This window comes from Sinocyclocheilus rhinocerous, unplaced genomic scaffold, assembly GCF_001515625.1.
Source record: "Sinocyclocheilus rhinocerous isolate Xijiao unplaced genomic scaffold, SAMN03320098_v1.1 scaffold4355, whole genome shotgun sequence".
In the NCBI taxonomy this organism is placed as follows: domain Eukaryota; kingdom Metazoa; phylum Chordata; class Actinopteri; order Cypriniformes; family Cyprinidae; genus Sinocyclocheilus; species Sinocyclocheilus rhinocerous.
The window spans coordinates 61,068-84,855 of record NW_015665823.1 but is presented as its reverse complement, the minus strand read 5'-3'; the positions used below and the strand labels follow the sequence as shown (position 1 = coordinate 84,855).

General features: G+C 38.0%; 1 protein-coding gene and 1 long non-coding RNA gene across 2 annotated transcripts; one reads left to right on the top strand and one right to left on the bottom strand.

Annotated features, from left to right (window-relative positions):
* On the bottom strand, nt 1-4,219 carry LOC107731536 (uncharacterized). The gene is made up of 4 exons (XR_001638781.1): nt 4,019-4,219; nt 3,343-3,485; nt 268-322; nt 1-173 (listed from the first exon to the last, which is right to left on the bottom strand). It is a non-coding gene; the product is annotated as an uncharacterized LOC107731536 (long non-coding RNA).
* Nucleotides 4,220-4,715: 496 nt separating this feature from the next.
* tm2d1 (TM2 domain containing 1) lies at nt 4,716-13,911 on the top strand. Its single transcript, XM_016542639.1, has 6 exons — nt 4,716-4,732; nt 5,500-5,634; nt 5,735-5,826; nt 8,570-8,643; nt 11,725-11,844; nt 13,481-13,911. Exons 1-5 carry the CDS (start codon nt 4,716-4,718, stop codon nt 11,833-11,835), a joined length of 429 nt encoding a protein of 142 aa, XP_016398125.1. The 3' UTR covers nt 11,836-11,844; nt 13,481-13,911.
* The last annotated feature ends 9,877 nt before the right edge of the window (nt 13,912-23,788 follow it).

Sequence of the window (23,788 nt, the reverse complement as noted above, 5' to 3'; positions counted from 1 at the left end):
TTTAAGCTGTTTGACAGAGTGCTGCAGGGTGAGGATGTGGCCGAACAGAGGGCTCTGCAGGGCTTCCTTCAGCGTGCCGAGCCTGTCGCTGTGGGTCCACTCATCCCTCTGCACGAGCTTGGACTGAAGTCTTTCCAAGGCCTGGAGCACCTGCTGCCGCTCGGAAGCAGACACTGAGAACACACACAATCCAGATATTAACCATGCAAAGACCGATTAAATACATAGTATGCTTGCTTAGATGAAAATCACAAAAATTAGTGACACCTGTCGGTACGTTCTCATACATTGTCGTTATCTTGAAAAATCAGTGCAGATTGACCTGTGAAAGTAGAAGGAAATGGATATTTGAACACTTTTAAGCTTCAATTTGATTTTAGAATTGATTAGTCAATAAAGACAAGTTACTAGTTTAATTTAATTGGGCTTTTTAAAAATAATTCTATGGAAAATTTATACATTAAAATTGTTCTTTTTGAGTGTAATTTCCATTAAAATATTATATAAATTGCAGAAATAATAATAATAATTATTATTATTATTATTATTATTTAATGGGTGACATGAACCAAATAGTTAATGTTTCAAATTTGTTATGTAGAGAAATACACTGCCGATCAAAAGTTTGGGATCAGTAAGATTTTTTATGTTTTTTAAATAAGTTTCTTATGCTCATCAAGATGCATCTATTCTATTTGATCAAAAATACAGGAAAAAAAAACTAATTTTGTGAAACAATTCTTGCAATTTAAAATAACAGTTTTCTATTTTAATATACTTTAAAATATCATTTATTCCTGTGAAGCAAATCTGGATCGGTGATAAATAAAAAGTTAAAAAGAACAGTGTTTATTCAAAATAGAAATTTTGCGTTACAATATACACTACTATTAAAAAGTTTGGGGTCAGTAAATTTTTCAAAATCTTTTTTTTCTTTTCTTTTTTTTTAAAGAAATTAATACTTTTATTCAGCAAGTATGTGTGAAATGGATAAAAAGTGATAGTAAAAAATTACATTGTTAGAAAAGATTTCTTTTTAAATAAATGCTGTTCTTTTTAACTTTTTATTCATCAAATAATCAAAGAAATAAGCATCACAAGTTCCCCCCAAAAATGTAAAGGGGTCATATGATGCTATTTTAAAGATCATTATTTTGTGTAACAGAATATGTTGACATGCTTTAATGTTCAAAAAACACATTCTTTTTCAAATACTGTACATTATTGTAGGTCCTCTATGCCCCGCCTCTCTCAAACACGTCGTTTTCAACAAAGCCCCCTCCTTTGACAAGCGCAGTCTGCTCTGATTGGCCAGCTGACCCAGTGCATTGTGATTGGCCGAACACCACAAGCACGCGTCGGAAATGTAACGCCCCTTACCATAATCGCAAGCTTCATCTTTCAAAGTAAATATCAAGACAGTTAATAATGTGGTTAGTTTTACCATCAGTTCAAGCCCGAAAGGGCAACAGAGTCGTTAAGAGCAAGTGGAAAATGTGCTGAATGTTTCATTTCATCCAAGTGAAATTAGCAAGCAGTTAGACTGAATTTACATTCGTTTTAAACGCGGAGCCAGGCGCGAGTCGACACAGGTTGCGCGCGTGCGTCAAGCCTCATCCATACTGCCAGATGCGCTCGTGGAGACTTGCGGAGCCGGGTGCGAGTATATTCGAGCATTACGAGACAGGCTGCGTGAGTGCGGCAAGCGTGAACGGCTCGTCCGTGACGCGGGGTTCGCGCCGCGTGGGGCAGAGGGGAGCGAGTATGAGAAGCATTCACAGACACAGGCTGTGTGTGCGCTCTTCTGAATTGGGAATAGCCAACATGCATTATAAACTTATTTTAAATTAATCTGTTGGGGAGATAAAATGTGTAAGATAACTTTCACGTACTAACAAAAACATCTAAGAATGTATCTTTTATTCTCCAGTACTGAAAACAGAACCGATACGGGAGCTTTTGATATGCGCTGTGACGCAGCTCTTGCAAATTACCTTTTTTGTTCGTTGTCTGTCATTTCGAAGCTTAAGTTGCATACGTTTTTCTTTAGTTTTAATTTGCCTAACTATCGATCTGACCCAGTAGACGCCATAATCCCACTCTGTCTCTCTCCCGCTTTCCGTTTTTTTTTATTTGTATTTTTTATTTTTTTTAATGGTGGGTGTTTACGCAGTTGGCTAGAGCAGTGCTGATTGGGGAGAACGGAGGTGCGCTCACTCTATTGGTTAGTAAGACTGCAACTCAAGGCTGGCAGTCATGCATATGCTCTGGACCAGAGTAATATCGCGTCCATATCGCAGGCTTTGCGATTAGGAAATCGCAACGTCTCAAATCGCGATTTCGATTCGATTTTGATTAATCGCACAGCCCTAATCAACACTACTGCGTTCCTGAAACCACGTCTTCTTTCTTTGCGTGCACATTTGGGCGGCATTATGCTAATATTTCCACATAGTGACGTAGACATGTGGGGGCGTGTTAGAACGAGCCATTTTAGGTAGGTGTGGCTGACTCTTAACTTTTATAAAGAATATCTCTTTGGATTTGAGACTTTAGACTTTGCAACTTTACAGATCTTCTTTATGCACCAAGAGCTTGTAACACTTCAAAGAGAAAGGAAAACTTGAAATCACATCATATGACCCCTTTAAGCAGCACAACAGTTTCAACACTGAAAATAAATCAGCATATTAGAATGATTTCTGAAGGATGTGACACTGAAGACTGGAGTAATGATGCTGAAAATTCAGCTTTGATCACAGAAATAAATCAAATTTTAAAGTATATTAAAATAGGAAACCATTATTAGAAATTGCAATAATATTTCACAATATTACTGTTTTTCTGTGTTTTTGATTAAATAAATACAGCCTTGATGCACATAAAAGACTCAGACGGCAGTGTATGTAAGAACAACAACAATAATACAACTGTAATAATTGCTGTTATTATAATTATTGTCAGTAATAATTACAATAATTTAATGAGCTATATCAAACATTCAAAATTCAGTATAACTCACAATTAGACTTATCACACAGAAATCAAAGTGATACTAATTTCCATGTTGTCCTTGACCTTTTTAAATTTCCACAAAAATGGGAACCATGCAAATGTTATAATACATAAATCATCAATGTTTCTCCCAAAGATGGTAGTAAATCTTAGTTTTACTAAATTTATGCTGACATCGTGCATTTGTTTTCATATGATCAAACAGAAATTACTCTAAAACTCAAGTATCGATTTCTATAACCTGTGACCATATCTTTCAAACGATCATTTGGTAGTTTCTGTTCACATAAGCAGCCAAACAAAAGTGAGAGTATCTACCATACTTACCTACAATATTTATGTCCATACACTTGGTCTTGAGGTTAAATCAAAACTTGGAACCCCTCATAAAACACAATCCAGCATTTCAAGTGTTGTTTTGGGCTGAGATTGAGTCCTGTTTTGTCTGTTTACACCTGCGCGAGCCTCACCTGGAACCAGGAAGTGATCGTTCACGTTTCGGCGAACTTTATTTTAGTTTAAACACAAAGAAACCATTATGCAACTGAAGAATATAGAGGTGTTTATATTTATACTCTTTAAATAAAGCATTATTTATAGAATGTCATAGAATATAAATTATATAAACGCAAACAAACAGGTGCATTCGCGTAAAACACCGAGTCACCATTGAAATCAGTGCTCTTAAAACTTATTGAGTCTAAATAAGACATTAAAGAATCATTTTATCAATCGAAACGTGCTTTGTTTTCAAATAGCAATAATAAACCATAACTTTGAAAAGAATGAAAATACAGCCTCATACACAAACGTGCTCCTGCTTCCCAATACAAACGCTATCATGTGACACAAGCTAGCGCAGTTAGCCGGTTATAAAGTTGATTATCAGCATCAAACACCGAGAATAAGTTGAACCGACACTTGTTTTTAAGTGCAAACTTTCTCTAACCAAACAATCTGGCTTTATTAAGTATATGCATAAAGTTAAAAGCGAGAGACTTACATGCTATGTGTGCGGCGAATCTAGTGCACTGTTTCTTTAAGAGCTCCGGCAGTCACGTGACAGTTCAACATGGCGTTGCGCTGGAGGAGTTTGTTGCGCTTTCGGTCAACAACACGGCCGCTGATCATCTTCACCTTCTGCCTGACTGTCATCCACAGCCTGGGGGACGATGTGGACAGCTGTGATAAACTGCGGCTGGGACAATATCCTTTCAAAATCGCCTAAATATATTGGGATCGTTTAAATAGTAGCCGGCTAGCTAGCATTGCCGCTGTTATCCCTACTGGAAAAACCAGCTACACCAGCTCAGCACTGGTGCTTGTTTTTAATATAAATGTACTAATTTAACTTACACGTCAGTATTTTACATAATTAGAGTATAAAAATTAGGTGTTGTGTTCTAGATTTGTGATTCAATCTTGTATGGAGTGATGCAGAAAGCTATACTCTATGCCCTACATTGCATGACATTATATTAGGTTTAGACCGGTTTGAACATTGCAGATGTGTTTTTATTACATAAATGTACAATTGAGTACATTTCGATGTCCACTGATTGTCTTATGATGGCTCATGTCTGTCATTCATCCATCACTAGTGGAAATCTGTATCAGTTAATGTTGCTTTATGATATAAATACCACTTGATTTCTCCTTGACCGTGCTCAGGTATGTGTGTAAAGAACCCAAAATAGATGATGCGACTCAAGAACCAGTTTCTATTCATTAATATAATTATATTATACAGTATTATTTATTAATTGTATATTATTACATATATATTTACTAAATGAAAGAATTGATATTATTTATTAAGTTTGTAGTGTGTACATTTATATAATGTAAATAATATATAATGCATAATGAAATTATATTAATTACTATAATTATATTATAATACTTAGTGTGTGTGTGTGTGTATAATGATCAGTATAGTGTGTAAATATAATTTTATACATAATATTACAATTTTAATATGTACAATTACAAATACAATTTTTAACTATTTAAAGTTATTTATAATGTGTAATATGAAATATTACATTTATAATTTATTTTAAATATATTATACATTTATATTAAATGTCATACATTTATGTTATGAATAATAATAATTTTTTACTTTTATATTTATTATATATAATCATGTAATATAATATTATGTAATGAAATATTTTATGTATTATATATAACATTATATATAATATATTAATATAATTATAAACTATAATCACATTTTAGACTATAATGTAATAATTGTGTTTTAATGTTGTTTTATAATTTATTATAATTGTTAATGTTTCTCTCCATATATATATATATATATATATATATATATACTTTTATTATTTTATTTATATATTTCATTATATTAACATTTCTGTATATTTCATTTTTATTTATGTTTCATAAAAATATATGTCTATAATGCCAGAATATGCCTGATACTAGCTACATGTCACTACATGACTATTAAATCAGGAGTCTAAGGCTGAGTTTCATTGCAGTGGAATGTCTACCTGCTCCAAACATCAGCTGTCGGCTGTCAAATGGAACGCAGTTCAAATTCAGCGGTGAAGAGGTTGGGTTTAACAAAAGCATCCCGTGTCGAAATGTGTAAGTCAAACTTACTTTGAATTTGAGTATAGATGATTCATATTTGCGAATAATCTGTAAATATATTTGAATAACATGGATGTGTTTTGTTTTACATTAGGAGTGGTTACTCATACAAAGTCGCTGTTGCGCTGTCACTCTTCCTGGGATGGATTGGGGCGGATCGGTTCTACTTGGGATATCCAGCCTTGGGTAAGACAGTACTACTTGACTTTTATTGTTGGTCTTTTGGTCCATTCTTTATAGACACTGTGAGATTTAATGATAGGAAAGTGAAATCTGCAAATGTTGCAAACCAGATTCGAACTTGGCTAAATGTGTAGGCCGCTAGGCCATGGATCCAGCGTTGCATTTTTCCCTCTTTGGCTGAGTGCCGTAGCCCGAAATCCCCTCTTTCTGGCACCCATTTACCCATCAATAACTCATGAAAATATCTCATGCTTGTGCTGCGCTGAACCACAGGGGACCTTTAGAACAGACAGAATCAGTCCTGGATATTCTGCTGTTGACATCATCTCTTGTTTCCTTTCCAAGGACACACCTTTTCACCAGATGTTCTCAGAATAAGAATCGCACAGACTGATTTTTCTTGCACTTGTTGATTTGAAAAGGCAGATATGGACATTTCAGCACGAACATGGAAATTTGATCTGATAACAATTATTATTATGGATATATTCTGATTATTATTATGATTATGATGTAATTATGTAATTATGATATAATTGCAGATTAGTGGTCAACCAATATGTTTGTTTTTTTTTAATGCCCGATCCTGGTAACAAAATCTAGAGAGCAGGGTGTCATATATAATCTCAAGTCTGTTTTTTTTTATTCATAGTTTAACAGTAACAAAAAAATGTACACAAAATTATAGACTTTAAGAAAGCACTTATTTTAAAATTCTTCAAAATTCACTAAAAGAATCAATGTTATTTTAGGATTATTTATATATTTTTTTATTAATATTTTGTATTAGCTTTAATAAATAATAATTAGCTTAAAATTTAGTATGTTTGTGCTTTTGTCATTTTATTAGTTTTGTTTTTTTATTCTAAATTGATTAAATTTTTAGTTCTGTTTTAGTTTTGTTTCATTCAGTTAGTAATTTTATTATTTATATCAGTAAGTTGTCAAGGCAGCATTTCTAATTTTTGTTTAGTTTACGTTTTTCATCTAATATTTTATTTTATGTCAGCTTTATTTGAATTAACAAATACATTTTTTAATAGTTTGTTTTATTTAATAATAACAACACTGATCTATTTTTTTTGTTTATTTTATTTATTTATTTATTTTTACTACAATGCAATAAATAATTACCACAGTATATTAATGAGAATCCGCTTAGGGAATAATGGGAATTATCTAAAAATCAAAAATAAAACCTAAAAACTAAAACATCCATAAATTAGGGGGGGGATTTTCAGGGGAAAATGTGTTTAATTGTAATGAAAATAATGCCTAAAAAAAAGAGAGAGACTTTGTCTTTCAGCAATATAAAAAATAAATGCTCTTGAATTTACGTAGACATGTAATCTGGACATGTTTTAAACAGGTTTTGTGGGAGTCCCTCCATCAGCCATGGATTTAAAGCCAAAAAAAAAAAAACTTTGATTAAAGACTGGTTATTAAAGTGTTTTTCTGGCCTTTCTGTTAGTTCGAAGAACTCTAGACCTTCCCCTTTGACAACGATATTAACAATCCCCACCAGATCCACGCCTATTTTGAAAATAAACCCCTGAGAGAAATCGCAGCGCACACTGATGTCATGAAACGGTTTTGTAGAGCTTTTAAGAAAAGGTACATGCTGTTCACAGTGAGGCCAAGAGTATCAGTCCTTACAGAGCTGTAGAACATGTGCTGCTTTCAGAACATGTGAGAAACCCACCGATGACCCTTTTTAGAACACCTTGCTCTTTTTTGGCACCAGCTGTTTTAACAAAACGAATCAGCGTGCGACAACTAATTAACTAAAACAGTTCTCTCCTTTACCATCAGATCTCATGGTGTTCGTCTATCCCATAGTGCAATTATTGTCATCGCATGCAGATGAGTTCAAGCCGTACATCTAAATCCCAAGGCGGAATACAGCGGGAAGCTCCGTCTTTCTGCCTCTCTCCATGTTTTAAGGACTTCCTGATCAATTAAGCACCTGCTTTAGGACAAAAGGGCCTGGGCGTTTGAAGGTCCCCCTTGTTCCCGGCTTCTTTGTGAAAGGCAGGCTCACACCACGCTGGAGTCAGTTGTATAGACGTGTTCATTGAGAGCGTAATGGCCCAGCAGCTCTGAGGTCAGTCCAGACCAGGTGTGACTCAAAGGAAGGCCTGGACTTGTTGAGAAGACATTCTGCAGGTGGCTTTTTTGATATCCGTCCTGGAATCAACATGCCTAAACCCCTCAATGACCAATTATAAGAAATATTAGAGATGATTAGCAGCAATTATGTTTGAATCGCAGGATGGAAGGTTTTTTTTAATTGACTGCAGATCTCATGGGCTCCTGTTGGTGTTTTCAAATGGATATCCAAAATAGGCCTACTTAAATTTAAACCAAAATTGTTTATTTTGTGGCAATTATGTGTGGATATTATAAACCTTAACTTGGCTCATGAATATTAATTGAGTGACATACCATCCTACCTTACCAATTAAGTCTTAAATGCACAAAATCTTCTAAATTATTCACACAGAAAGAAGCCAGTTGTACGAATTTGTAATTTGACCTTACAACCTTGCACAGTGGTTTGAAAACTTCAACAGCAGTCTGCACTAAAAACCACAACGAATAGCTTTGCCCTCAAAATTGTTTTTCTTTGGGGTCATACAGAGAAGCCAGAGAGAAAGTGTTTTTGGACACAAACTGGTTATGACGGGAGGCTTTTAGTACAGTATGTTCTTGGTTAACATGTGGATCACTTTTTGTTTGTTTTCAGGCCTACTGAAATTCTGCACTGTGGGGTTCTGTGGAATTGGAAGCTTAGTGGACTTCATGTTGATATCCATGCAGGTAAGACTTTTGACCCATTTATTGATGCATGCATTTCCTTCTGCTTTTTTCTCAAAGGTTGATCCATTTTGTTATTTTATTTTGGTTACTGATGCCTAACGTATTAGTCATTCGGGTTTTTGTTTTGTTTTATGCCCCACGTTTTCTTTCCGATTGGCAGTAATTGTGTCGCTTCACATTGTATTTTGCTTTCACCAAGGATAGAAAGTATATTTGATTTTGGAAATGTGCTTTTTTATTTTATTTGGTTACATATTTTATTCATTTATTATTTAGGAATTATTTTATATTTATTTTTTTTAAATAAATGTAAAAATTTTCTTAAGGAAAATATTGTAAGATTTATTGCATAATAACATACAAAACACATTTTATTTATAAAATAACTATATATTTTTTTTTAGAATTGTATTACTATGTTTTAATATTCCTTATTACGATTATCTACCAATACTGAGATTTTGGGGGAAGGTTGTTTTGTGATTGTGGTAGGATAGTGGTAGGATAGTGGTAGGATAGTGGAGATATGACAGGAAGCGAATGGGATGGGATCGGGAAAGTTCCACGAGGCGGGATTCGAACTTGGGACACCCGAAGTGCAACTGCGCGCAATTCTCCCTCTTAACTAACTATTAACTACGCCCTTTGCCTCAAACTCATGATTTGCTTCTTATTAAGTTATTAAGGAGGATTAAGATATCTAAAATATGATCATGCAGAATAAGGCATTAATATATGCTTTATAAGTACTAATAAACAGCCAATATGCTAGTAATATGCATGCTAGTAAGCAACTAGTTAATAGTGAGAATTGGTCCCTAAACTAAAGTGTTACCTTATTAATAACATTAATTTACATTTATATTATTTTTATTTATTTTAATTTTACAGTGAAATATGATTCAGACATTTCTTTACGAATCCTGCAAATGTGCGGTTCATGAGCTATCACCATTGTGCCATTTGATCAAGACCTTTAATAAATATACTGTAAGTCACTTTGGTTAAAAGCGTGTGCTAAATGACTACTAGATTACATTTAGCATATTAGGGCAGTAACCAGGGGAGGCACTCTACCCACAATCCCCTAAATGAGCTGCAGACACAGAGACTCAGCACTGACTTGTACTTGAATGCTTGTGTTTGTATTCAGTGGCACCTGTGTCTCTCCTCCGGTGCCTCCAGCTCTGTGAAAGGAGCTAATGAGAGCGTGGTTTGTTTTCGCCTCCTCCTGTCCTGAGTCGCACGCTCCCACAGGACTCCCCTAACCCCTATTAAAGGCCCCCTACACCTGACAAGAGAAAAAAGCCACTCCATTTGTCATCTTGTTAGGCCTAACTTCACCCACTCCGCTCTCATTAGGCCTCACGGGTCTGAATGAAGCTATACATGAGAGACGTTTGCTCACTGCTGCCACTTCCACACACCACTGATGACAGATATTTATGGAAAGCTCTTATGCGTGTTGAAGGATGGCTCCAGGAATAATTATTACACGTACTTTAGAAATCCGCAGACTGCTGCGTCATATGTTGGAAATGTTTGCGTCCCCCGCTGCTAGTGAAAACAAAAATTTTTTTGAGATTTGCTCAGATGTGTCTGAGCTACTGAACGCTGAGGGAACAATGAGCTGATGTCTTGCGACATGTTTCAGCATGTTGGAAAAGATCAGGACAGGACAGTTACGATACCTTAGTTGTCATTCGTCTCAAGAATCATACGTCATTATTAAGCTACAGCCTTTCAATCTCTTTCAAATTTACTGACTTCCATAAACATTGTGCGCCTCAAATCAAAACAATACCTGTCCATTCATTGACAATTTCAGGCTCCTGCCAGTTTATCATCACTCCTTCAGTCGTTTTGTGTTACTCCTCGGAAAAACCCGCTCCTTCTAGCCGCAGTGGATAAATAAAGCAAGCCTTTATTTTTTTAAATGGCCGTGGCGGCTTTGATTAACAGGGCCACTGCAGTGTTTATTGTTCTCTTAATGTCTTATTGAAGGCCCTGGGAGAGCAATGCTTTTAAGAAGTGCCTCTGGCAGCCAAAGCTGTCACGTGCTAACATTCTCAATTAGCTGTCGACTGTCGGGCCTCTACGTTTTTAAATTGTGACACTTTTGACAAAGAGTATCCCCTTCCCTCAAGACCCCATTTGCACACATCGCTCCTCTCTAAAACCCCATATTTTATACACTAAACTACCTTCGCTAAGAGCCATGTCGTCCGGGAAATGCACCTTTGAGAACTAATGAATAAACACCTGGGACATGTTACTGTTATTTATATTCATCAATATTCCCTCCCGCAAGTCGCACCACGTTTTGGCCTTTTGAAAGTAATGATGCAAGATTAACGGCGCCGCGAAACTATAGGTTTGAGAGTGGAGGCATCGAGTGAGTTTGATGGATCGAATATTAATGGTATGAGAGAACATGAAACTCTAGTTGACCACCACACCAATCTAGACAACTCTCGGCCGATACCATTGCGAGAGGAAATAGCTTGTATTGGGCCACTGCCAGACGAACGCTAATCTCGATATGGTAGAACACAGTGTCTGTGTTTGGAGGGCGCTTTTCTCCCTCTACCAGATGCGTGTTCTCATTATCATCCCGTCCCAAAGCGTAGCAGAGCAAAGCCGGCAGGGCCAGGTGTTGGGCACGTATGCCTGCAGGAAGCCATTACACCGTCTTTGTGCGTCAGTCCAAGCATGCTGCTTGGATAGTAGCTGATCTCAGAACTGGTACGGGCCCCAGTTTGGGCTCTAGGCTCATTGTGAAGCTCTGATCTGGGGACTGTCCTTCGGGACACTCCTCCTCACCAGGACTCCAAAAGCAACCTCAATTACAGCACTGCCTGGGGTTAAACTTAAATTGCCTCCAATTCGGCATTACTGTCTTATAATTCAATTGTACGAGCATGAGCCATCTGAGGAGGACGATAGACCCTACCAGCCCACCTGGTATTCATCATTGTGTAATGTAGAATCATGTAATTGTCTGGTGAAAGATTACATTGTTATGTAGGTCTCCCTATGCTGCTCTGACATTTGAGACTCATTCTGTTTGCTCTGGTGTAGATCGTGGGCCCATCAGATGGGTCGGATTACATTGTGGACTACTACGGGGCACGCCTCACCCGTCTTTCGATAACAAACGAGACCTACAGAAGAACGCAGCTCTCGCAGTGAAGACACCAGGTGAGGATCTCTTTGTCAAAGCAGTGAAAACTTAATATAAGGTTGGATGGTATAGTTGTGAACCCTGTCACACAAAACCAGCAGTGTTGAGAGGAGAAGACAATGGGCGTATTGGTAAGTGGCATATTTTAAAAGTCCTTCAAAGATTTCTCAATAATGCGCTGAGTCAAGGTCAGTGGTGATCTCGAGTGACCTCCTGGGGTATCAAAGCAAACTGGCAGACCATGGATACCTTCAGCTGTGCTCTAAGCCCCCTTCCACCGCCCCTCACTCTTCTGTTCCCCAGAAGGGGCTCCCTGCTCTGGGGAGAGAGAGAGATTAAATGTCAGACGTGCCGAGAGGACATTGGGAAAACACGGCGGGGTCGTGAGATTGCACTTATTATGGCTGGCACCAGGGCTGCATCTGTTGAATTTTGTCCTGGTACTCCACACACACACTCTTGCAGACATCCCCCGTATCCAAAAAAAAATAGTGGCCGCATTCTAGACGATTCCTTATATCTGTGTCTGTCCCCTATCAGTTTCTGTTTCCTGCCAGTTCGGCTCTCTGGTTAACATTTGCTGCCGCAGTGGTAATGGCGGTGACAGGGGTGTTATGCGGAATGGGACCCATGTGGAGACCATTACTTTCTCTCCCGTGTTTCCATTGTTCCAGCATAAGCCTCCGAAAAGAAGAGTTCTCCATCCCTGATTCACTCAGCCACATTCACCACATTTCCTTGTCTATTTGCTCCTCTTTTCTTCTATCTCTCTCTTGCTTTCACCCAAAAATTGTGAGGAAAGTTTCATGAAGCAAGTCTAGTCTGAAAACAGAGGCATTTTCAGTAAAGAATTGTGACAGAAACTAAGACCAAGACTAGGTTTATCTGTAGGCCACCACCTCAAACCATAATCCTTGCTATTTCCTTGAAGCCTGATACAGATTTGTTGATCTAACATTAGATCTAGTGCTATTTCAAGACAATCAGCCCATATTTCGAAGATCCCAAGGTAGATCTAGATAAATCACCCCAGATATAGATGATCGACACCTAGATCTAAACCAAACAACCCAAATTTAGATGATCTACACCTTTAGACAAAGCAACCTGTGTGTCAAATGGTCCAGTCCTTGGATATAAAAAGTGCAAAAATTGTATCCTAAGGGTTGAATACCTTGTCATTGGGGCAGAACCATTAAAGTACCTTATCTATCCCTAAAAGTTGAATTACTACCATGAAACTTTCATGGGTAAATAAGGTTCAAAAATGTCCCTTTGAGGGTTCTGCCCCAGCAACAAGCTATTGTACCCCTGAAAGTACAATATATTTACCTTTTACTTTTTCTGACAATGCACAGGGCATGAAACCCTCTGATAAATGTCCTACAACCAACTTAATCCTCCTTCTGTTTTTCTATGTTTCATCCTTATAAATAGGTTTCTCATGTTTACATCAGCTCTGGAATGAATCCAGAAACGCAAATTATGTTCTTTCTCGTATAGGAAAAATGACACTGATCCATTTTCAGCATTGGAAACGTTCCCTGCCACATGTGTCTTCTCCAGTGTGGGAAGAGACTGATTTATCTTCTGCTTGTGTTATCCTGGACCTGCTCCCAAACAGAACTAACTCTTTCCATTCTGCCATTTCAGGTGGATCCCAATGAGATGACCCACCAAATGTACAGGATCGTGTTATGTAAATCCCATCTTTTCTTTGGACATGCCTTTGCCGTTTCCAAACACAAAGACACATGGATGTGCCAAACAACGCTCTGGGAAAGACTAGCCCATGTCTGGAGTTGCAAACATGGCTCATGTATATGCTGAGCTAGCATTGGTCCCACTGCTCCAAGTTCTGCTAGGATCCTTGTATAGCTGTTTTTTTTCCACTGGACCACTCATGTCCTCTATCACTCTCTCTCCATCTCTCCATTAATCAATCTCTTCCTTTGAGTCATGCTGGTGGAATGTCATCCATCTTTTGCTTATTTTCATTCCTGTCCTCACTAGCTTCACATTGTTGGACATTGTGTGATGTTGTGATGTTTTTTAAACACTGTAAATAAAGTTTTATTATCATTCTGTGCTGACATGTTTTGTACTTTGCTTTGTTAGTAGAAATTCGCAACTAATCGGTTTCCATATTGGTGCTGACCAGTATTAGCGGATGTTGATTTTTGTCGTTGACCTGAATTGGCCGATATTAGGAAGGTAATTTTTTTTTATCATCAGCCCTCATATAATAACATCTGGTATCAGTCAAAATAATCTCTAATTGTAAGATATCGTATAATATTGGGTTGTTACACATTTCAGGTGTCTAGTAAAAGTGGTTCATCGTAATCCCCTCTGATCTTCAAACGGTCTGTGTCAGACCAATGTCAAGTGCTCCTTCAATTTTACTTGAGTGTGTCTGCTTGTCTGCCCTGCCTCAGTCTGTCACATCGCCATTAATACAGACTCCTGTAGAGGCTCTTCATCACGCTGAAGTGATTGCGGAGCAGGCCTGACTACGCCAATGTGTGTGCGTTTACGTGCGTACGAGCATGCTTCCTTATGAACTGCAGTGTCCTTGCTACAACACGTACGACTCTGCTTGGATATGTAAAAACAGATTTAGCACGTTCCCCAGCGTCTGTGATGACGGGTGACCAGTGCTGCTTTGGGACTCTGCCCAAGCTCTCCAGAGCCTGATTTAGGCATCTCTATAAATCTCCATGAAACAATAGTTTGGACAGCGAGGATTCGCACAGTTTTAAGATGTTCAGTCGCTTTGAAAAGCAACCACATGGTTCAATTTGAAGCATCATTCATGTGAGTTAGGCCCTGAAGTTTGCTACTTAAGATTAGGGATTTGAAAACCCTTAACCGTAAGTATGAGCAATAATAACAATGCACCGCTAAGAGTTTGAATGGGTTTAGATTAAGTATATCATGTCATACAGCTGTCAGAGTTGTTAAATGTCTCCTTAAAAATGGAGAACAAGATAACTTTGATCTTTTAATATAAAAGAAAAAAGTGATTCATGTGCAAAATGTTTTCCTAACCCCCTCCGTCCCTTTCTTGTACCTCTTTTCTCCTCCTCTCTCAAGCTCTTTTCTTGTTCCCCAGCAGTGCAGGGCTTATCAATAGACCAGCCGGATAAGAGACTAGAGATTTATAGTGCACTTCCCACAAGAGAAAGCAGCAGCTCTGGGACTGCACCCTCCCTCAGTGTGGAGGAGGCCATTCCTCATCCGGCCCTGGTGTTTTATTGGTGCAACCTCCATCTCTCCCTCTCCCGCTCTCGGGCCCTTTGAGATGGAGAAAAATTAAGAGGAGGAAACAGCTCGGAGGAGGCGTGGGGTGCTCCCTTTCTTTTACCCGTCCAAAAACAACAAACTCCCAAAGGAGGGGTGAAATAATCCTGCATTGCAGACCACATTGATTCCTTATGCAGCTGCATCAGGTGGGGAAATGGGTCCAAAATCACTTATTCCTTCTCTCGTTCACTATTTCCAGTACGGTGCATGCCACGTAGTGCATTTTATGGGGAAAGAAGGGAACAAAATGAGTGAGTGACTAGCTGCGTTTTCATTACCCTTAAAGGGTTAGTTCACCCAAAAATGAAAATTCTGTCATTAATAACTCACCCTCATGTCGTTCCAAACCCATAAGACCTCCGTTCATCTTCGGAACACAAATTAAGATATTTTTGATGGAATCTGACAGCTCTCTGACTTGACAACGTTGAAGAAGAAAGTAATTTTAACTGATTGCTTTTGCTCTCATGAGAAATTTAACCTCATGTTTTTCATTTTTTTCTTGGATTCTTGTTGCCACATTTAGAGCAGCAAGGGTACTACCACGATCAACGTCCAGAAACGTAGCAAGGAGATCGGTAAACCGAACGCAAACAGCGTATGTTGTTCTGTGTCAGCCGCACCACACCAAACAACATACGCTGTTTGCGTTCAGTGGATACTCTCCAAAATGGCGCTAGTAGGATGACACGGAGACGAATTGTTGAATAAAGTCGTTTTTTTTTCTTTTGCGCACAAAAAGTATTCTCGTAGCTTCATAATATTACGATTGAACCCCTGATGTCACATGGATTATTTTACAGATCTCCTTGCTACATTTCTTGATGTTGATCGTGGTAATTACCTTGCTGTCTATTGGCGCTTTTCCACTGCATGGCAACTATAACGACATGTGAATAATCCTGCCCACTCTAAAGTGGTACTGAACTGCAGTGGAAACGCAAACCGAGCCGAGCCGTGCCGTGCCGTACCGTACCGTACTGAGCCGTGCCGAGCCGAGTCGTACCACGCAGTGGAAAAGCGCCATAAGGGAGGGTCAGAGAGCTGTCAGAATGCATCAAAAATATCTTAATTTGTGTTCCGAAGATGAACTTTCATTTTTGGGTGAACTAACCCTTTAAAATTGTGCAAATTGCGAATTGAAAATATGCCTTATGGAAACATGTCAATTTCGCAAAAACTCCCATATATCGCAAAAAAGTTTTTACGCTCGTATCAGGCAATTCGATAAAAGGAATATATCGCAAAACTGCAAAGGAAACATGATCATTCTTTAATGCACTATAACCTCCAAGAAACACCTCATATGTGGCTGCTCTCAAGTATAAAGGTCTTTTCTTGTCATTAATGCTTGAATAACCCCTTATTTACACTATTTATTTATTTCTGCTTGTGTTTATACCAGCTGCGCCGCGGCACGTTTCAGAAGCGGCTCTCCGCACTGCTTCACTAAAGATACACGTCTACATCTCCTTCAATTAAAAATAATGGCTAGTGCGGTGGCTGCAATATATGTTAACCTACCGAAATCTGTTGCCATGGCTTATCGCGGGAGGAAAAAATTTTGTTTTAGTCGCATAACATCGGTTAATGGAAACGCCATTATTTCGCAATAGTTTTTTATCAACATTTATAAAATATCGCAAAAGTTTTGCGCAAATTTGTAATGGAAACGCACCTAATGTGGTGTCTGGTGTAAATGTGCAGCAGAAAAGGTGCTCTATGCGTATCTTGTAGTGTAAAATTGCAATAATAGTTTAGTTTATTACATATGCAACTTTTTGTGTTTTGGTTTTAGGGATGATTTGATGATTCAACAGACCTTTGTCTGTATTTAATAATATCTATTTATATGAGCTCAGCAGTCTTTTTCCCATTGGATTGTGCATAAAAGAGTGAACTCTATAAGAAAATTAAGTGCTTACAGCATTTAAATAACTTACAAATCAGACAGCAAAATGGCTGACACTCCATACAGTGCACTACATGAGCGATTTAGCAGCTAAATTGTTTGGTAGATGGTCATGTTAGCAAAAAAATGACTTGAAATGTCAAAGGCCTGTGGCTGAACTTTGAGTCTTTGCCTTCTGTCCACCTGAGAGGTTTGATACACAGAGACTCTCAAGACAATATGACACTAAATAGCGCAAACAGGAAATGGCTGAGATCATGGGGCCTGTAAGGTTTTGTGTAAGTCTAAATGGCTGTTTCTGAGGTAATTTAATGGCCCCAAAAAGTATCTTAACATTTAAGCCACACTTGAGTTCAAAATGACAACAGTGCTTAAAATCTAATGACATTCAGACATTTTTAAGTGTGGTTTAAATGTCCAAATTCTTTTTGGGGCCACTAGCCGTAATGTTGTATGTGTTTGACATGATAGGATGTGGACAGGTCCACAGCTGCGAAATCCCACAGTGAGTGCAGCATCTCTGCTCCATTCCCAGAATTCAACAGTCTTGAAATGTGATCACCAAGAAACCCCTGCCCTGTAATCACCACTTCTCTCTCTGTCTCTCTCTCGTTTCTAAACGTGTGGTGCATTGAAGTGCAGATGCAATCATGAATGGAGCGCTCATACACTCGTGATATTGACAAGCATTTCTGGTTGACACTGTGCCAAGCAAGCTGTCCTTGTCACTCTCGACAGCCTGTAAAGAAAATGATGAACAAATTTCTTCTGTAACGGAGCTCTGTTATACAGCCGATTTCTGGCCTCCTTGATAAACGCTTTCTGATCAAAGCTTTGCATGTGCTAATAAAAATAAATGGAGGCCTGTTTCTGCCTCAGAGTAAAAAAAAATTTATACGTTATTTCACACGTTTAATCAATTTTGGTAATTGCTACTTTTACTTGTAATTTATGCTTTATCTCATAATAACGTCAATTTCTCTCAATTGTGACATTTTCTCGTAATTTCTAGTTTATTCTCTTAGATTGCAACTTTATATGCCAAAATTGCAAGGACTGTTTTCTCGTAACTGCTTTTTTTTTTTTTGCAATTTCTACTTTATCATAATTTCAACTCCTCCCTGACTATTTTCCTCAAGATTGCAGTTATTTTTTATAATAGCTAATTTAATAAATACTTTATATTTCACATTCACAATTATTTATCTTATTTGTGACTTTATTTCTCCAAATTGTAACTCTTTTCGCACAATAGTGACGTTATCTTAATTACAACTGTACGTGTCTTAGCTGTGACATTATTTTTCATAATTGTGAATTTATATTTCACAATTGTGTCTTCACTTCTTAATTTAGTTTTAATTTAAATTGCAGCTTTTTCTTTCATTTGCAACTTTTTTTCTCACAGTTGTGACTTTATATCCCAAAATTGCAACTAGTATATTTCTCGTAATTGCTACTTTTTGTCATTTATAAATTATTTCTGATAATGCCTACTCTCAATGAATTTTTTTCTCACAACTGTGACTTTCTTTCCTCATAATTGTGACTTTATATCTCACAATTCTGGCTTCATTTCTTGTTTTAAATGTTATCTCAAAATTAAATGTATTTTTTGCTCTAAATGTGGCAACAAGAATCCAAGAAAAAAATGAAAAACATGAGGTTAAATTTCTCATGAGAGCAAAAGCAATCAGTTAAAATTACTTTCTTCTTCAACGGTGTCAAATTGCGCGCATAACCTCTTGCGTTACAGAGACATCTGCCTCATTTGGATGGATTGATGGTGTCAAAACAGTCTTAGTTTTTGATTATTGTGCAAAAACAAGTGCAGGTCACACACACGAACAGACCAGACTCCCAATTGTCACCGTTTATGAAGACTGTGTGTGTGTGACCTTCAGTCCAAGCGTGGTCTTGTAAGCTAATCTGCTTGGCTCCTCACTGTGTGTGTGCGTTGGCCTGCTAGAAACTAATCGAGTACCGTGTCGTGGCTCTCGACGCAGTCTATGACTCAGCAGAAACGCAGTCAGTCATCGTCTCCTGTCACCCGCACAGCCCCACTGCAATGAAGCTGTGGACACAGCACGTCAGCAGAGAAGATTCATGGCGCTGGTGTACCGCGCTCTCTCACCTCTGAGTCAAACGCCCCGGCGGCGTGGGCAGAGCTCATCCTCGCTGATGGAGACGCCACAGCAGCATAGAGAAATCTTTGTTCGCCAGCTGTCCCTGATTTTACAAACATTTTACACTCCTCCCCCCACCTTTCCCCATTTCTTCTAAAGTACATCCTGTTTTTTCGGCCAAGTTCTTGGCTGGGAGAACCCACGCAAACTCAGGTCCGGCACTCGCTATAGCTATTCAGGGTCACGCGTCATGTGTGTTTAATCAAAATTCAATTACTGTGCCGCACCACGCTCCAAAACCCCACAGCCCAGGTTATGAAGTATGATGAAACAGGCCCCGGCTCTAATTGGTTCAGTATGGAGCCAATATCTCCCTAGCATGTTATGATAAATAGCTTCCTGTGCTGGAGGTATGCGAGTCCAGTGTCCCCTACTCACCTTCTCCTGGTCTCCTTTTTTCTTTTCTTTCTTCTCCTTCTAACTCTCGTTTTCTATCTTTCCACACGTTTCTTACATGACTCTGATCAGTCCGGTGGGATGCAGGTCAAGGTTGTGGGGTTTTTAGAGTCAGGCCTGTTGTGAGTGCTGCAGTACTGCCGTCACAACACATTGCTGTTCTGTTTATATTTTGATTGGTTTAGAGTTTAAGCAATGATCTGACTGTATTACCATTATGTTTACAAAAAAAGTATTACAAGTACTTAAGGGATTTATTGAGCACAGAACATAAGTAGGACCATGTTTTTTGTTTTGTTTTGGACAAGTTCAAGGTTTGTTGTCTAAAGAAAACTGCGGAAAGACATATGTACACACCAGAGTATGTGAGCGGAGTGGAGCGGCAAAAATTTGCCCTCCGTGCTTTAAGCATTCAATAATCACTCCGCTCCAGCTCCGCTCCGGGTTCACCATTTCCCGCTCCCGCTCCACTCCTCGCAGAAACACCGCTCCGAAAAAAACGAAAAATAAATGCATAATACTAGAAGAATAGTTTTAAAGGGGTCATATGATGCGATTTCAATTTTTCCTTTATATGTGATCCACATATCTGTCAAGCTAACTAATTATGTTTAATGCGTGAGTTGGCATAATTTGTGCTCGTGATGGAGCGGTGACGGAGCGGTAGCGGAGCGTTCTCGGAGCGAGTGAAAACCTCAACGCTCCGACTTTCAAAAAATCCGCTCCTAGCTCCAGGCAAAATCACGCCGCTCCACTCACATACTCTGGTACACACACACATACATTGTTTTCTGAGGTAAATGTAACATTATAACATGCCGTTTTATTGATGTTTTTCTTTTCTTTCTGAAACTTTAACTGGGTGATTACAACAGACATGATACACTTCAGTAAGTTGTACTGTTTCGTGCGATAACTAGTAGTAAAGCGGAAGAGAGAATAGGTTCACGTGCGTGAACATGGTGTGTGCACACCAAAAGCGAAGCACATATTCGCATCGCGTACTGGCTCTAGATTACTCGCAGGATGTTTTACGACACTGAATGAAAAAAAAAAAAGGGCAATTGACTTTTTTATCTCACAATTCGGACTTTTTTCTCAAAATTGCGTGATAGAAACTTGCAATTCTGACTTTTTTTCCTCTGAATTGTGAGATATAAACGGGCAATTCTGACTTTTTTGTCAGAATTGCGTGATATAAACTAATTATAAAGCCAGAATTGTGAGAAATAAATTTATTTATGAGTATAAAAATATGAGATAACTTTGAGATAAAAATATGAGTTTATATCTCTCAATTGTGATTTTTTTCTCAGAATTGCGAGTTTATTTCTTGCAATTGTGAGTTTATATCTCACAATTCAGAGGAAAAAAAGTCAGAATTACTTTTTTTTTGTTTATATCCCGTAATTCTGACTTTATAACTTGCAATTGTGAAGAAGTCAGAATTGCGAGTTTGTTCCATGCAATTCTGATTAAAAAAAAAAGCCAGAATTGTAACATAAAAAGTCGTAATTACCTTTTTTTATTTTTTAATTAGTGCCGGAAATGGGCTTCCATAGTTTTTTGCATCACTTGCATGATGAAGAGTGTCTTCATGCACATCAACAACAACATTTCCTTCTGCCATTTTTTTCGTCATCGACCATGTTGGAGATAACTACTACCTGTTGTGGAAGTTCCAAAAACGCCGGAAAGCCAAACGCCGACATGTTTGGGTTCACAGCACCATCCACACGCTCACTCTGTAAATTTCACCTTCTTCTCCAGGAACTCAAACTGGACGTGTCAATAAGCTCTTCGCTGATTAGCTTGCACGACAACTGGTCATGTGAAGCTGCGATTAAGGCGAATATTGCACGTTCGCAGCAATCACGTGGCCCCATTCGCGTCATTTGTGTCGCCCCGCGTGAATTCGTGTCTATAATTAAATTCTGGTGTGCACACACCAAGGCAGTGTGCAGCAATCTGTCAGTCAACATTAAAGAGCGTCAAAACAACATTCATTGTTTTAATTTTGTCCTGAAACTGACAGAATTTTGACTAAAATGACAGACTATCTATAGCCTATATGTTTTTTCAGAGTTTGTTGTCCAAATGAAAACCAAAGATTTCAATAAAACAGCTTGTAAATAATGTCACAACATTTACCTCAGAAAAGCTGTGTGTGTGTATGTAGCCTAGCTTTTCTGAGATAAATGTGTTACGTCTTTCTGTGGTTTGGCCTATAAGCCTAGGTTTATAAATTAAAGTATGATGGTATTACCATGGTACAGCCACAGTATTTTTTGTAAGGCTTAGCTGCCTCTTACATTTATTTCAAACTAAACAGTGATGTAAATGCAATCTGATATTCAGAGTAATCCACTTACCCAAGATGAATTTTCCAAGACCTCATCCAGACTACATTGGTCATCCATAAAAGTCGATATGAAATCAAAAATGACCCTATTTATTTTGTTAATTCAGTTCCTGGTCTTATTGTGTATGATTCATCAGTGCACGTTATTCTAAAGAGAGAAATGTTTGTCTTTGTGATCTTTTATCAAAGTGTAATCAGTGTCATGTGACTAATGACTGTAGCTGATTGGCTGATGGCACCGCGGTTGCAAATATAAGTCCATAAAGTCTTGTCTTATATGTATATACTTTTCACATATAAGTCTTGTCTTATATGTTTTTATCTCTAAATATCCTTTTCGTGTCAGATTACGAAAGTTAAATGGTTTCATGTTGGCTTTAAAACAACATTTGAAACAACTAAAAGTTGATATTTAATTATTCAAATACATTCATGTTGTCATCCTGAGCATGTTTGTTAGTGAAAGTGACACCCACTCGCTCTGATCTTGGCAGAGGAAGGCCTTTATTCACACGCACACACATCTACAGCCGCCCCACCTCCACCATCCCACCCCCAGCATGCCTGCCCAGGTTACACAAGCCCATGAAATTACAGTTGTGTCGCTTGGAACCGAAAGTGTCAAGAGGAATTAATGATAAGGTGACAGGCTTCACGAAATGGTGATTGAGAAATAAATAAATATAGAGGCCAGACCTTTCCAGCCCCCCTCCTCTAATCCTTTATTTTAATTTTCACGTTTGGCGCTGGCGTGTCACCCGATAAGCCGGTCCAATATTCTCACGCTGGCTCAGCCGTGAGTTTCTCAGCTGATGCTCTGCTTCCCTGCCAGGGAGCACGGGCACCGCCTGGGATTCGGAGAGCTCGGTGTGTTCCAGAAGGGTTGATCGTGTGTGGGTCAGGTTTGGCCTGCATTAGACAAAGGAGAGGTAAACCGGAAATAACCTACATTGTGTGGGGCTCAAAATAAAATGGGCTAATGGATTTATAAATGATTTCTTTCTTTCTGAATGATCGCTATTTAGGTATTGCATTTTAATTACTTTTTTGGCAGTTCACTTAGGCCTGCAGCCTGACAAATATGTAAATATAATATTAATAAATAATATAATTTAAACCATAAAAATAAATATATAACTTCTAAATATTATACTTTAATTTTAATTAAAAGTTTAATTTTTTAATTATATACATGGAAAAATTAAAAGACCACTTGAAAATTCTCGGTTTCTCTGGATTTACTAGGCATGGGTTTGAGTAAAATGTTAATATTTGTTTTATTTTATAAAGGTCTGATAACATTTCTTCCAAAATTCAAATAAAAACAGTGTCATTTCGAGTTATTTATTTATTTATTTTCAGAAAATGACAATTGGTCAAAATAACTAATTTTCATCAGGGTTATTCCACCAAATATTGATTTCTTAACTCTTCTAAAGTAATCGGTATTGTGTTGTCTAAAAATGAATAGAAATATGTCTGAAAACATGGCATCTTATTTGTTATTTTGACCATTTGTCATTTAAAGGGGTCATATGATGTTGCTAAAAAGAACATTATTTTGTGTATTTGGTGTAATGAAATGTGTTTATGCGGTTTAAGGTTAAAAAAACACATTATTTTCCACATACTGTACATTATTGTTTCTCCTCTATGCCCCGCCTTTCTGAAACGCGTCGATTTTTACAAAGCTCATCGGTCTGAAAAGCGAGGTATGCTCTGATTGGCCAGCTATCCAGTGTGTTGTGATTGGTAGAATACCTCAAGTGTGTGACGGAAATGTTACGCCCCTTAACATA